We start from the raw sequence: 14228 nt of genomic DNA on the forward strand, positions 1-14228 counted from the left end.
AATCCATCAGGCCGATTCTGTTCATTCTTTGCATGTTTCTAGTACTTTTATGTGAGACAAATGCACATGCAGTGGTTTAGCGATTCAATTCAAAATGGCCGACTGGCAGCCATCTTGTTTTTTTAATTTGTCGTATGGTAATGTAATTTTAGTGCCTCATTTCGATCCTCAGACTTGCATTTACTCAAACATACTTTAAACAATTTTAGCAAGTGCAATAACAGACATGCACCTCAATTTGTTTTACTTTCACTTGTGATCTATGTTTTCCTTTGCTATGTCTTAAACTGGAGGGGTTGTCATGCAACACATGTTCGAATTTGATGTAAATAAACAATCTGTTGTATTTGCCACATGGGACTCGAGTTTCAAGGACACGCTCGCAACAAACCCTTCGCTTTAATATGACGAGCACAAAGAGAACTTTCAAAAATTTATCGGGGATGGTGTCATTTTCAATGACTTGTTTAGGTTGATTCATACTGGTAAAATGTTCAATGTTAATAATTCAAATATGGACTATATGTGTAATAATAAATACAACAATCGATATATATATATATAGATAACAATTGAGGTGAAATTTAAAATGTAAATTGAATAAAAAGTACAGAAACACTTGCGTACAGTTTCATGTATGTATTACATATTTGTAACAATACATTTATAATTACTGTATGGATTTTATTTTCACTGAATCACTCCTTCAGCGAAATTAATTCCAAGCGAAAATAAAGTATTCCACAGTGGAAGTAATTTATTAATACAGTAAATAAGTGGAAAATATATGTGACAAACTACGTACAAAACTGATTTTCTTTTCTGAATTTGACGGATTACACACAGGCTTTGTTTGAAGGAGCACTAGCCATTGTATGTCTTCCTTGTGCTATTAAAATCCCAGAATCGTTCTTAATATCAACTGTTATAAACATAAACGATTTCCCTGATTTCAAAATCTTGGCATTAATAAACAACTTCTCTCCAATCGAAGCTCCTTTCAAAAACCTGAACAGAACAAGGAAATAAATATGTTATAGCAAATATATGTAACCAATATTCATGTGTTCTTGATTGTAGGTTTGATATTGGCGATCCACTCCGCTAGAATTGTCCTCAAAATCTGGATGGGCCGATTTTGTTAATACTTGGTAGGCAGGTCGTAACTTAACTCTGATTGGGTGATAAAATAGTTTGTGGAGTAGGGTTAATAAATAATATTATTGTACATCTGTCACCATAACGCCATAAGTTACAGCGTGCCATAATTTTGCGGTATTGCACTGGGTATTTTCATCCTACCATATAAGGAAATGCAAATCCAAATATGGAACAATTGTTCGCGTAAGCGTTTTTCTAATGATAAAAACAAACATGGCGGCCCCAATGGTTTCGGACCAGACCCCACCAAAAAAAAGTTGGCTAAATCTGTTATAAACTTTTTGTATTTCGGTATTCCCATGATGTATCATTAGGAGGAAAAGATGTATAATAATAAGTTTATCATGAGGATACCGCAAAGTATGCACTCAGACAGTACGCCATCGCATCGACCTCCGCTGCGCAACAGTCGATACTCACACTGTACTGTCTTTGTGCATACTTTTTGGTATCCTCGTAATAACCTCATATTATTCATACTTACGATACATTTAGATCAGTGCTGACAGGACTTATAAATTCTTTATGATGAACCAGCACAGCAATTGTTGATAACGTATCAATCATAGTAGATGTCATTCCCCCATGCAATGCATCATATCTATTAGCATGAATGCTTTCGACTTCCATCTCACAGCAAAGTTCACCTGGCTTGGCTGATATGACATTCGCCTATGTGGGTAGAAGCAAAGACAATATTATTAGCTCTGCCAAAAAAATATTAAAAAAGTATTGTGTGAAGTTATGATATCATGAACCATTAAGAATTGAGACTGGAGTAAAGTTAATATATTGTCATATAGAACATTTTCAAATGGATGATAGCAGGTAGGTATGCGGTAAGATTTACGAGTCTGTGGATGATACATTGTCCACCTTCTGACAACTACAAAAACAGTATGCATGTGTCAATTTTAACCAATTTTAGAAAACTGTTATTACCGTATATTATCAACAAAACATACCGGTACTGAAAGTGGTTAATTACTATGCAAATTATAACACATTCATACCATTACAAATTACATGTATTTGTGTGCCAAATTGCAACCCAATCTACACAGTTGTGTATCACCTTAGGAAAACTGAGAATGTATTATAAAGTTATGGTATCATTTAAAATACAGAACCATCTCACCAATGAAGGTTCTGGTTATAAGTCAGAAACTGGTATCAGATATTTTCTATGAATTCATGTTTTTCTGGTACAAATTGTTTGAATAAAGCTGATATAGATCTGATAAAAGAAAAACACACTAATGACAGAGTTACTGTAAGGAATTTGTCAGATGTTTACAAAGATTGTAATATACTTATTTTGCAGTTACCGGTATTTATTTTATCGTTCATGAACTTGTAAATCCTCTCAATGAATATGAATATCATTTGTGTATGTAGTGATTCCAATCTGATTAAAATCCGATGTAGGTATGAGGCTCCAATTTTTTTTTTTTTTTTTTAATATTTTTTTATATATATATATATATATATATATATATATATAACCCTTTATATTATATTTATTTGTATTTTAGTTTGAATATGTCGATTTTTTGGTTTTTCTTGCCGTTAATCAGTTCTTAGAAAATTGTGTCCCACTCGCCTCGAAAAACCCAAAAAATCGACATATTCAAACTAAAATACAAATAAATATAATAAAAAAGAGGCGAGTGGGACACAATTTTCTAAGAACTGATTAACGGCAAGAAAAACCAAAAAAATCGACATATTCAAACTAAAATACAAATAAACATAATATAAAGGGTTATATATATAAAAAAAAAAAAATATTAAAAAAAAAACAAGCAGCCTATCGGCTGAGATAGCTCCGCTGTTAGAAATGCACATTTCAATTAAAGAACTGAAGACATCATCAGAAAATGAACAATATGTATAGTATCAAAGCAATCGGACTTACAGTTTTTAACAAGAAGTCGAAAATATCACTTTCTACCAAAAATGACTAAAATATTCACCGAAATTAGAGAATTGAAGATATCATCACGAAATGAACAAATCTGAGAAAGGTCTACATGTAGTATCTATATATGTAATATCAAAGCAATTGAACTTTTGGTTTTTAACAAGAAGTCGAAAATATCACTTTTTACCAAATATGACAAAAATATTCACCAAAATTATAGAATCCAAGATATCATCACGAAATGAACAAATCTGAGAAAGGTCTACATGTAGTATCTAAATATGTAATATCAAAGCAATTGAACTATTGGTTTTTAACAAGAAGTCAAAAATATCACTTTTTACCAAAAATGACAAAAATATTCACCAAAATTAGAGAATTAAAGATATCATTACAAAATGAACAAATCTGAAAGAGGTCCACATGTAGTACCTATATATGTAATATCAAAGCAATCAGACTTGTGGTTTTTAACAAGAAGTCGAAAATATCACTTTTTACCAAAAATTACAAAAATATTCACCAAAATTAGAGAATTGAAGATATCATCACAAAATGAACAAATCTGAGAGAGGTTCACATGTAGTACCTATATATGTAGTATCAAAGCAATTGGACTTGCGGTTTTTAACAAGAAGTCGAAAATATCACTTTTTACCAAAAATGATAAAAATATTCACCAAAATTAGAGAATTAAAGATATCATTACAAAATGAACAATTCTGAGAGAGGTCCACATGTAGTACCTATATATGTAATATCAAAGCAATCGGACTTACAGTTTTTAACAAGAAGTCGAAAATATCACTTTCTACCAAAAATGACTAAAATATTCACCAAAATTAGAGAATTGAAGATATCAACATGAAATGAACAAACCTAAGAGAGGTCTACCCAAGGTACATATACACCAAGTATCAAAGCATTCAGGCTTGTAGTTTTCAAGAAGAAGTCGAAAAAGTAAAACATTGACACGGACGACGGAGACGGACAATCACTCATATGATAAGCTCCGCTCGACAAAGTCGACAGCGGAGCTAAAAATTGGAGCCTCATACCTACATCGGATTTTAATCAGATTGGTAGTGATTCCTACTTATGGAAGTTCAACATGTCACTTTATACCAGCTGAATATAATGGAATGAACACATTGGAAGACGAGTGCACAACTACCGGTAGCATAGCATAAAGCCCATAGAAAATATAAGATAAGATAACTTTATTGACATTATTCTTTCTATAGAAGATGAACATAGTCAAGTGAAATAAAAAAAAAGTAAAGAGGATAATCAAAAAACTCAGTTAAAAAAAAAAAAATTAAAATAACAGATTAATTAAAAAGCAATTAAAAGGTAGTACAGAATCAGGTGTTTTATTAATACACACCTGTTTGCATTATCAACACACCAAGCTTAATGTGGCAGTTCGTCATAATGTAAATAAATTTATCGGAATGATCCATTAAAAAGTTTCTGCCTCATTTCATTGTGCTGTGGGCAGTCCATAATGTAACGGTACTCATCCTTAACTGAGTTATTGTCACATCTTGTACAGATTCTGTGTTCCAGTTTTTTTTTTTAGTCTATCATAATCTGATGGTCACTAATTCTTAATTTACAAATATATTTTCTATATTTTGAATTATTCACATCCATCAAATACTTTTCCATTTTGAAGTTTGTTTTAAACTTCCTGTAGGTGTGAAGTTTGTTGAGCTCCCCTGAATCCGATTTTTCTAAATTGATGTCACTCTTCCACTTTTTTGAATAATCATCTTCTATTTTTTTCCAAAACTCCCTTCACACTTTTACCATCCCCCTTCCAGTAATCATGTATATTATCAACACCAGTTATTTGACTGATTGTTGTTGCCCACTTTGTTTTGTTGTCGATATTGTAGGACATTGCCTCGTGAATTAAAGTGTTTTCTTTCACAGTGCATGATCTATGCCAGTATTTTATCATCATTTTATTAAATACTGACAGTGGATGTCTACCCAGTTCTCCTCTTACAGACAAATTTGTTGCAGACTGGTTAACTTGGAGGAGTAGTTTGTACAATTTTATGTTAATTTTTTCGATGACTGTTTTGTCTGTATACTTTTCTATCCCCCAAATCTCACAGCCATATATTAATATAGGCCTAATAACATGATCAAAGACATTCAGCCAAGTTTTTATATTAATTTTGGTAGACCCACTAAGAGATTTTTTAATAAAGAAAAAATGCTTTGACTGTCTTTTTATATAAATTTTCTTTTGCCAAATCAAACTTTTCATTTGGCTTAAACTCCATACCTAAATATTTATAACTACTGACAATATCAATTTCTATATTATTATAATAAAAATTGTATTTATGATTGAGCAACCTGCCATTTTTGTTAAAGATGATTACTTTGATTTTGGAAGTGTTTACTTCCAAATTCCAATAAGTGCAATAGGAATGTAGCTATATGAATATATGAATGTGGACAAATATTAATTATTTAATAAATGATAGAAATATTTCAGTTTATTTAGTTTTTTTACACTCTCAAAGTAGTGGTGGTGGTGATACATTTATATTGTCGACGCTAACAGTTTAGTGTACACACACAGGGAGTTGGACAAACTTATGTACTCTAAGAAATTATTAAATAATAAAATGTTATATAACTTTTCTTTTACCACCCCTCCTGGTCTCCCCCCTTTGTTTATACCACTCTTTCCTTTATCACAACTTAGTTTATATAATACGCGCTAATGTTATATGCAAATTTTAACGCGCGATGTAGACACGCCCTATTATAGTAATATTTTACTATAATAGGGCGTGTCTACATAGCGCGTTAAAATTTGCATATAACATGAGCGCATAACAAAGTTGTGATAAAGGAAAGAGTGGTATAAACAAGGATCAGTGATTACTTGAAATCGATACCAGGAAGGGGGGGGGTAAAAGAAAAGTTATATAACAATTTATTATTTAATAATTTATTAAAATACATAAGTTTGTCCAACTCCATGTGGTACACATTTACTCGTATGCATTCTACAATATTAAACTATTAACCTACAAGAACCTATATACGTCATTGGCTGCATATAGTGCAGAGGTTAATGCACTTCCGAGTCACAAAGAAACGCTAACACTGGCGTTGACTTTCAACATGGTTATCAAATGACATTATTTCCTTGTAACATAAAGTGTGCCATATGTTGACATGAATGTCGAGTGTATTGTTGATAACATAGAAAACATGACTTTAGCAATGTGTATACAAACTGATAACTTCCGTCATTATAATTGTTATTAAATTTGACACCGTGCCTTACACGGTACAGTCTTGATGCGACTGACAAATCATATTAGAACTGAAGACTACATACCTTTCTAAGTAAACCGTTGAATGTAGTTGGAATACAAACTCGTCGAATGATCTCTTTTGCTGCCTGTGCAGCGCTGGATGCCGCCATGATGAATACAAACTACGTCCTTCCAAGGTTTCACCAGAGTAAAAATATATATAATAGTACTAGTAGTACAAACCCCATTTGTACCATCGTGATTGCATGTTTGAATACATGTTTGAAACTTTAATTTTAACATATTAAAATGAAGTACAATTTTCTTAGTAAAATTGACAGCTGTTGTTGAGTATGATGGACTCTCCACGATGGGGGACGGTCGATTCGACCCCCCAAAAATCACATTCGTCCCAAGTCGATTCGTCCCACAAGTTAATGGGACGAATGTGAGTTAATTGGAACGAAAAGACTCGTGGAACGAATGTGAATTGGGACGAATCGACTTGTGGGACGAATTGACTGCCAGTGTGAATACAAGACACAAGACAAGACAAGAGAATTGACTTGTGGGTACAAGAAGGCTATATTGTAGTCGAAGAAACGAAACTAAATGATAACGATAACACAGATAATGCAAATGAAACTGTAATCAGTGAAAATGGGTTTTATATGCGCAATATTTACAAAATATTTGCCCAAAATAATAATATGTCGTACAAGTACATAGATTGTTGTCGACTAGCTAGGCATACATCACAAACCCACAGACAAAATGCAAAGCAAGGAATATCCACAAAAAGATATTGCAAAAAACAAAAACAAAAAACAAACAAAAAAACAGGCATATAAATACAACCTTTTATATCTGTATTTGCTCCAAGTACTAGAAATCCATATCCATATGTCAGCCGGTCATGTTTTATCCGAGTTTCGGTATACACTTACAGCACTGGTTTCGAAGAAAAAAACAGTTTGTGCCCCCATCTCTTCTACACAGTCACGTAGTATGTATTTGTTTCACATACGTCGCATTATGGGCTATTTTTCACCGAAATCGTACACACTGTACACTGACAGTGTACCAAGAAAATTGTAATTTATCGGCGGTGCGCTGTGCCACTCCTCCCCCTCCATTTTCTTGTCACCTCCGTTTTCACTAATTTTGAAATAGTACGTACTTTTTTGACGTTTTCAGGAAATAAGGGTGTCGTATTTTTGCCGTGTTCATATAATGTGTGATGTGACACAGATAGGTATATTTTACTGTTATTTTGAACTAGTGTATATGTGGTTTCGTAAGTTAACCATAATTTATGCATTGATTCACTGCGTGAGTTCAAGTCAAATCAAATATACCGTACTATTCAAAATGGTGGAACACTCTTACTGTTTATTAGCATTGAACTCTGAGTAATTAGAGCAATGACGTAATCATACTCAAATGGGAATATAATCTGTTATTGTAAGAAACAACTCACATAAGTTTGTAACAATTGCTTCAAAAAATGAACAGTAACAATAAACTCACAGATCTAGTCTGACTACAGGTTTCCTTACTCTTTGAGATCTCCTCAAAACTGGTGAAGTTATCACACATTCAGAAGAAGCCGTAGGTTTAACATTCTGATTAATTACATTCTCATTAGGCTGATTAACAGAAACATTTTCAATAGGAAGATTTACATTTTCATTGACAGAAAAATCATGCAACTCAGGTACACTGACATCTTGCTCGTCAATATCACCTTTCACACAATCATGTGCTTTAATTAAATGATCTGTATGAACATATCTAGTTATATGACCTGTTCTAACTATATAACTTCGTGGTCCACAAATGTTATTTACAGTACCTGGAATCCACTTATCTATTTTAGAATTACCTCTAGTATTTCAAACACGTACACGTGTCATACTTAATAAAAGATCTATCACGTTTACATTTCAGATCCTTATACTGCTTTTGTTTCTCTTGTTTACTCTCTACAAATTGTGCAATATCAGGTTTTATCAAACTTACCTGGTTCTTAAACGCCGCTTCACCATCAACTCTGCTGGTGATACACCTGTCATACTATGAGGTGTAGTACGATACTGTAACAGAAAATTTGCTAGTCTATGTTTCATAGAAACACTGCTTGTACATTGAAGAACTTGTTTCAATAAAGCTTCTTTCACAACTCTAACTGACCTCTCAGCTGTCCCATTGGATTGTGGGTGATAAGGTGGAACCAAAGTATGCTTTATGCCATTTTTACGCATAAATTCAGAAAACTCTACAGAAGTAAACTTTGGCCAATTATCAGACACAACCTCTTCAGGTAAGCCATGGTCAGCAAAAATTAAACGCAACTCGTCAATGGTACGCTCAGCAGTAGTAGAGGTCATATCTTTCACCTCAATCCACTTTGAATGGCTATCAACTACTACAAGAAAATAATCACTACCTTTTTGACAAAAGTCAATATGAATACATGTACGTTGAAGTGGTCGAGTTGGCCATTTCCAAGGAATCATTTTGACATACTGTGCAAACTCTCACCACCTCTTCAATTTGCTCATCCATTTTTGACCACATTAATACACAAGTACGAGCAATTGCATTCATACTACATATACCTGGATGTTCCCAGTGCAATTCTTTTAACATTTTCTCTCTTAAAACTGACGGAATAATCACCCTGGAACCCCAAAGAACACAATTTTGCTCACAAGACAACTCAAGTCTTCTATTATGATATGGTTTAAGAGTCTCATCACTACAACTCTCTGGCCACCCTGACATAACAAAGTGAAATACTTTACTAAGTACTGGATCAACATTTGTCGCTTTTCCAATGTCCTTTGCTGTAATTGGGAAATCATCATCGATGGCACTCACTTGATAAATTGCACTCTCACTACCCTCTCTGGAGTCTCCATGTGGCAACCTGGAAAGTACATCACAGTTATTATGATCTTCTGATCTTCTATATTGAATTTCATAATCATATGCTGAAAGTATTAACGCCCATCTCTGCATACGTGCTGCTGCAAGGGTGGGAATTGCTGATTTTGGACCCAAAATTGCTAACTTCTTCACACCGAACACAATTGATAATGCCTCACATTAAATTTGTGCATAGTTCTTTTCACGCATATGCTACTGGCCTTTATTTTATTCACCATTATCCATCACGTGACTAATTACTGCACCAAGACCATAACTTGAAGCATCACAAGCCAGTCGTAGTTCACCTTTCACATCATAGTGTACGAGTAAAGCATCACTGGTAAGACTTTGTTTACAGGATTCATATGCTTGTTGACATGTAGTAGTCCATTTCCATTGGATATTGGTTTGTAAAAGTTTATGTAACGATGCTAATTTGGTTGCTAAACCTGGTAGAAATGAGTGATAATATTGGATCATTCCCAAAAATGATCTCAACTGACTAACATTGCGTGGAACAGGTGCTTGTTTTATAGCATAAATTTTCTCACTCACAGGATGCAAACCATCAGCAATTACTTTCAGTCCTAAGTAGGTCACTTCAGATTTAAGAAATTCACACCTTTGTAGTTTCAAGTGAACATTATGTTTGCGAAATCTCTCTAAAACATCAACTAGAATTCTGAGATTCTCCTGCCAGTTATCACCACCAATGAGAACATCATCTTGTTTACACACACATTTCTCTACCCCTTGTAGCATCTGATCCATTTTAGCTTGGAATATTTTAGGAACAGATTTGACTCCATAAGGCAACTTGGTATAAGAATACAGTCCTTTATGTGTATGTGTTAATTGTCAAATACTCTTGACTCTCTTTATCAACACTGAGTTGTGCATATGCATATGCATGTGACAAGTCACGTTTAGTGAAAACTTTAGATCCTGCTAGCACTGCATAAAAGTCCTGAGTAGTAGGAAGTGGATACTATTCATCATCTACAGCTTGGTTGATGGTCACCTTATAGTCACCACAAATTCTCACAGGCTTATCAGCTTTTGGTACAACCACCATTGGACTTGCCCAATTTGATCTCTCAGTTTTCACAATCGCACCGTATCGCTCAAGTTTGTCCAACTCTTTTTCAACTTCATCTTTCAAAGTATACAGGACTCTACGTGGTTTAATGTATACAGGTTGCACACCATCTTGCATAGTTATGTGTGCTTCAAACCCTTTCGTACCCTTATAGCCCTCTTTAAATTGCTCGCTATGTTTTGATAACAGCTCATAAAGTTGAATTTTGACACTAAATATCTCACCCCACTGAAGCTTTATATGGTTCAACCAGTTTTTGCCTAACAAAGTAGGTTTACCTTCATAATTTGCTACAATTATTGGCAATATATACTTATGACCTTTGTACAGAACATTACATCTCATCTCTCCACACACCTTAAACATTTCACCAGTATATGTTTTCAACTTAACATCTGATGAAATAAGTGGAATATTACTAAATTTCTCTTTGTACTCTTACTCATAATTGAGTAGTCAGCTGCGGTATCTATCTCCATTTTACACAATGACCCATTAGTGGACATATCTACAGTATAGCCTATCTTGGTTGGACTACCTACATGTATAACTGTAAACAAGGAATAAGTACCTAAATCATCATTGCTATACTCGCTGTGTGACTCCGATACATTATGTACACTACCTTTAGCCTTAAAATACTTCTTGGGCTTCACACTAGCTTTGTCATATTTACTTTGAGAAACAGATGCAATATGACCTATTTTGGCACACTTATAGCATTTAGCTGACTTAAATTCACACTTCTGTGCATTATGATTACCCCCAAACCTATAACATGATTGTTTATCATTGTCCATACTAGTGTGATCAGTTCTGTCCCTCTTAAAAGTTTTCAATTTGTTCACAACACCTGCATTACTACGAAATTCTTGTGCATTCTTCTCCGCCATCTCCATGGACTGGGCAATCTGACAAGCTCTGTCAAATGTAAGGTCAACAGTGTTCAACAGCTTATTCTGGATTTTGGAATTATTCAATCCTCACACAAACCGGTCTCTCAATGCTCGATTCAGAAATTGTCCATAATTGCAGTGAATGGACAGTTTCTTTAATGACACAATATAGTCACTGATCGATTCGCCTGGTTTCTTATTTCGAGTTCCAAAATGAAAACTCTCAGCAATTTCTAATGGTGCTGGATTATAATGTCGCTCTAGTGTTTGTACGATGACTTGTAATTGAATGTCTTTTGGCTTTGCTGGCACTAACAAATTACTCAGTGTGGAATATACTTGAGGTCCGATCTCCGATAGAAAAATTGCGCGTTTTCTTTCTCTAACAACAAGATTCATTATTCTCACCTGGTATTTCTACAATGTTATTTGCCGTGAAGAACATCTCCATTCGTTCCACATGAGAATTGAATGTTTCTCGTTCGGCATTAAACTCTCCCCCTCGACCCACAGGGAGCCCAGGAACTATAATCAACTGTAATACGCAGTCTCTATGAGCGGGGGGGGGGGGGTATCGGCTGGTATCTAGTGTAAAGAAATAGACAAGGGATGAAGGCTCCAGCCAGCTCAAATTTTTTAAACTCGAAAAAACGGACGAAAAGAATGAAAAATAAAAGCTAAAAAAAAATACCAGGTTGAAGAATATTAGTTGCTCCTTCAAATTTCGCCAAAGCATTACCTACATTTTACCGATATCTGCAGAATAAATCAAGAAAACTACACAAATTGACTCCATTTAGGAATTCCTAACGGTTTGCCCCACAGTCAGCTGGCGCACACGTGATAATAAAATAAATACGATATTTACTAAATGGGGGCCGCCATCTTGAACGACGCATAAAAATACAAATCAAGACAAAAATACTCATAGCGACGTATCAACGCGTGTAAAATACATTGTTTATTTACATGAAATTCGAACACGCGCTGCGCGACGACCACCACTAGGACTTCCACTAAGACCACTAGGACTAGGACCACCACTAAGCCAAACTAGGACTTCCATTTTGAAATTAGGTTCGTAAAACAGAACTTGCATTTTGAAGTTTGGGACATAGACATAGGTCATTAGTGCGCCCTCATATGACCTTTATGCAAAAGCATAAAAAGAAAAAAGAAAAGTTTACCCGTATACTTGGCTGGGGCCCACCTCAGTGTCATGACACATCAAGCCACAAGAGGCCAGTAACTGGTAATGGTTCCTACTTGTCATTCGCAAAGGACGCCGGGAGCCAGCGAATAGGCGAACGTTCACTACGATCTCCCACGATGAGTTCTATACTTAGAAGTTTCGCTTCTCCTTCCCAGAGCTCACTGCGGCTAGAACACAGAGTATAATCTTCACAGTTTTATCACGGACTCTTAGTAGACGTGGGAACGATTTCGCGTGGAAGAACGTCATTTCGCACATGTATTCCTTGAATTTTCATCTCACAGCAAAGTGTGCCTGGTTCAGCAGATATGCATTTGGCGGCTGATTTGGCCAATATGGGTATCCCATCTATGGTACATGCATTTGCGTATATGTGGACTCAACTGCTGAATTTTTGTACAACCTAACATTTGTTCAAGTTCGATAAATCGTTGATGATACTTTGTGAACAGATTGACCATTGTTATAGAAGGTAATATTGCAAATACTAGTAGTTGGGATAACGAACCGAGAGATTTTAAGAAAAAAAGTTTATCTTGTTCTGATTACGAAATTCCGGTCATCCAACTGCATTTGATCTAATGTAATAGAGGTTGCAAATGTACGCTAAATTTATTGTTATTGAAAAGGTTTTTGATTTGTACACATTACCCATTACGGAATATCTTTAGAACAAATGGGCATTTCTCACTGTTTGTGCGAAAAAAAAAATCAGTTGTGTATATACTTTGACTCATCTGCCATATTGAGGTGTCACAAAGTTGTAAGTTTCTTTTTTTTGCGCTCTCGTTGTTGAGGGAAGTATTTGGGACACACGGTATATTTGTAGTTATAACATACATATAGTAGTTGTATTGAGCGTCCATTAATGAAGAGCTCACAGTCAATACCAAAGTAATAAAACATCAAGACAATTGAATGTTAGGTAACGCTTGGTAACCTTTTCAAAATAAACAAGAATGACTGGGACTTTGACGGTGGCCTGATGTATGCTTTGCTATTTGAGGGTACCCAAGGATGGTAACGTGCTAATTTTCCCAACATGGACCTCACTCCATAAAAAGTGCCCTAGCTCGAGAATACCCAAGGCTAACAAAAGCATGAATTAACATACATTTAAATGAAAGACAGTGTTGGGGCTGCCTTGGGAGTTTTAATATTTAATTTTGAAATTGAAATGTTTTGGTTCACATTGTTCAACCACAAACGTGTGCCAACATACTAGCGCTGGCCTGGGGCGATTATTATATTTTATATAAACTCATTTTGTTATTAAACGAATCGTGGTAGTTTCGCACGTGCATAATACAGTCATGTAATAGTTGGCAAGACTATGAGCCTTGCTAAATAAACCGATAAGTGTAGTCGCTTAGTGTGGAATAAGCACTTGTCGAATGATCTCTCTCGCTGCCTATGGACGCCGCCATAAACTGTGTCTGACCATGGAAGTATAAACAGTTTAAACCTCCATGGTCTGACCAAGTTTTTGCCAGAAAAAAGCTTTTGCATCAAATAATATAATTTGATGTATTGCTAACTATTAATTAATTACGCAAATGTATATTCTCTAATATTTGTTGTATAAATAATACGTAATCGTAATTCAAGTGCAGTGTACAAATAACGACAAGTCACGTAATGTATTGAGATATTCAAAACAACATGGAGGGGTTCGTCATTGTCATGAACATCACATCAAAAAGTTTGGAAT

The 14228-nt window shown here is 34.8% G+C and overlaps 1 protein-coding gene across 1 annotated transcript; it reads right to left on the bottom strand.

Moving 5' to 3' along the window:
* Positions 1–624: 624 nt before the first annotated feature.
* On the bottom strand, positions 625–6574 carry LOC102804944 (acyl-coenzyme A thioesterase 13-like). The gene is made up of 3 exons (XM_006821855.3): positions 6459–6574; positions 1646–1833; positions 625–1008 (listed from the first exon to the last, which is right to left on the bottom strand). The coding sequence occupies exons 1-3, from the start codon at positions 6543–6545 to the stop codon at positions 837–839; spliced, it is 447 nt and encodes a 148-aa protein (XP_006821918.1). The 5' UTR covers positions 6546–6574; the 3' UTR covers positions 625–836.
* Between the last annotated feature and the right edge of the window lie 7654 nt (positions 6575–14228).

This window comes from Saccoglossus kowalevskii, chromosome 18, assembly GCF_978046115.1.
Source record: "Saccoglossus kowalevskii chromosome 18, keSacKowa6.1, whole genome shotgun sequence".
In the NCBI taxonomy this organism is placed as follows: Eukaryota; Metazoa; Hemichordata; class Enteropneusta; family Harrimaniidae; genus Saccoglossus; species Saccoglossus kowalevskii.

Coding starts and splice junctions, on each gene's coding strand:
- LOC102804944 (XM_006821855.3), bottom strand. CDS start 6,545: ATGGCGGCATCCAGCGCTGCACAGGCAGCAAAAGAGATCATTCGACGA. Junction 1,834..6,458: donor TCAACGGTTTACTTAGAAAG/GTATGTAGTCTT, acceptor CTACCCACATAG/GCGAATGTCATATCAGCCAA. Junction 1,009..1,645: donor AGCACTGATCTAAATGTATC/GTAAGTATGAAT, acceptor TGTTCTGTTCAG/GTTTTTGAAAGGAGCTTCGA.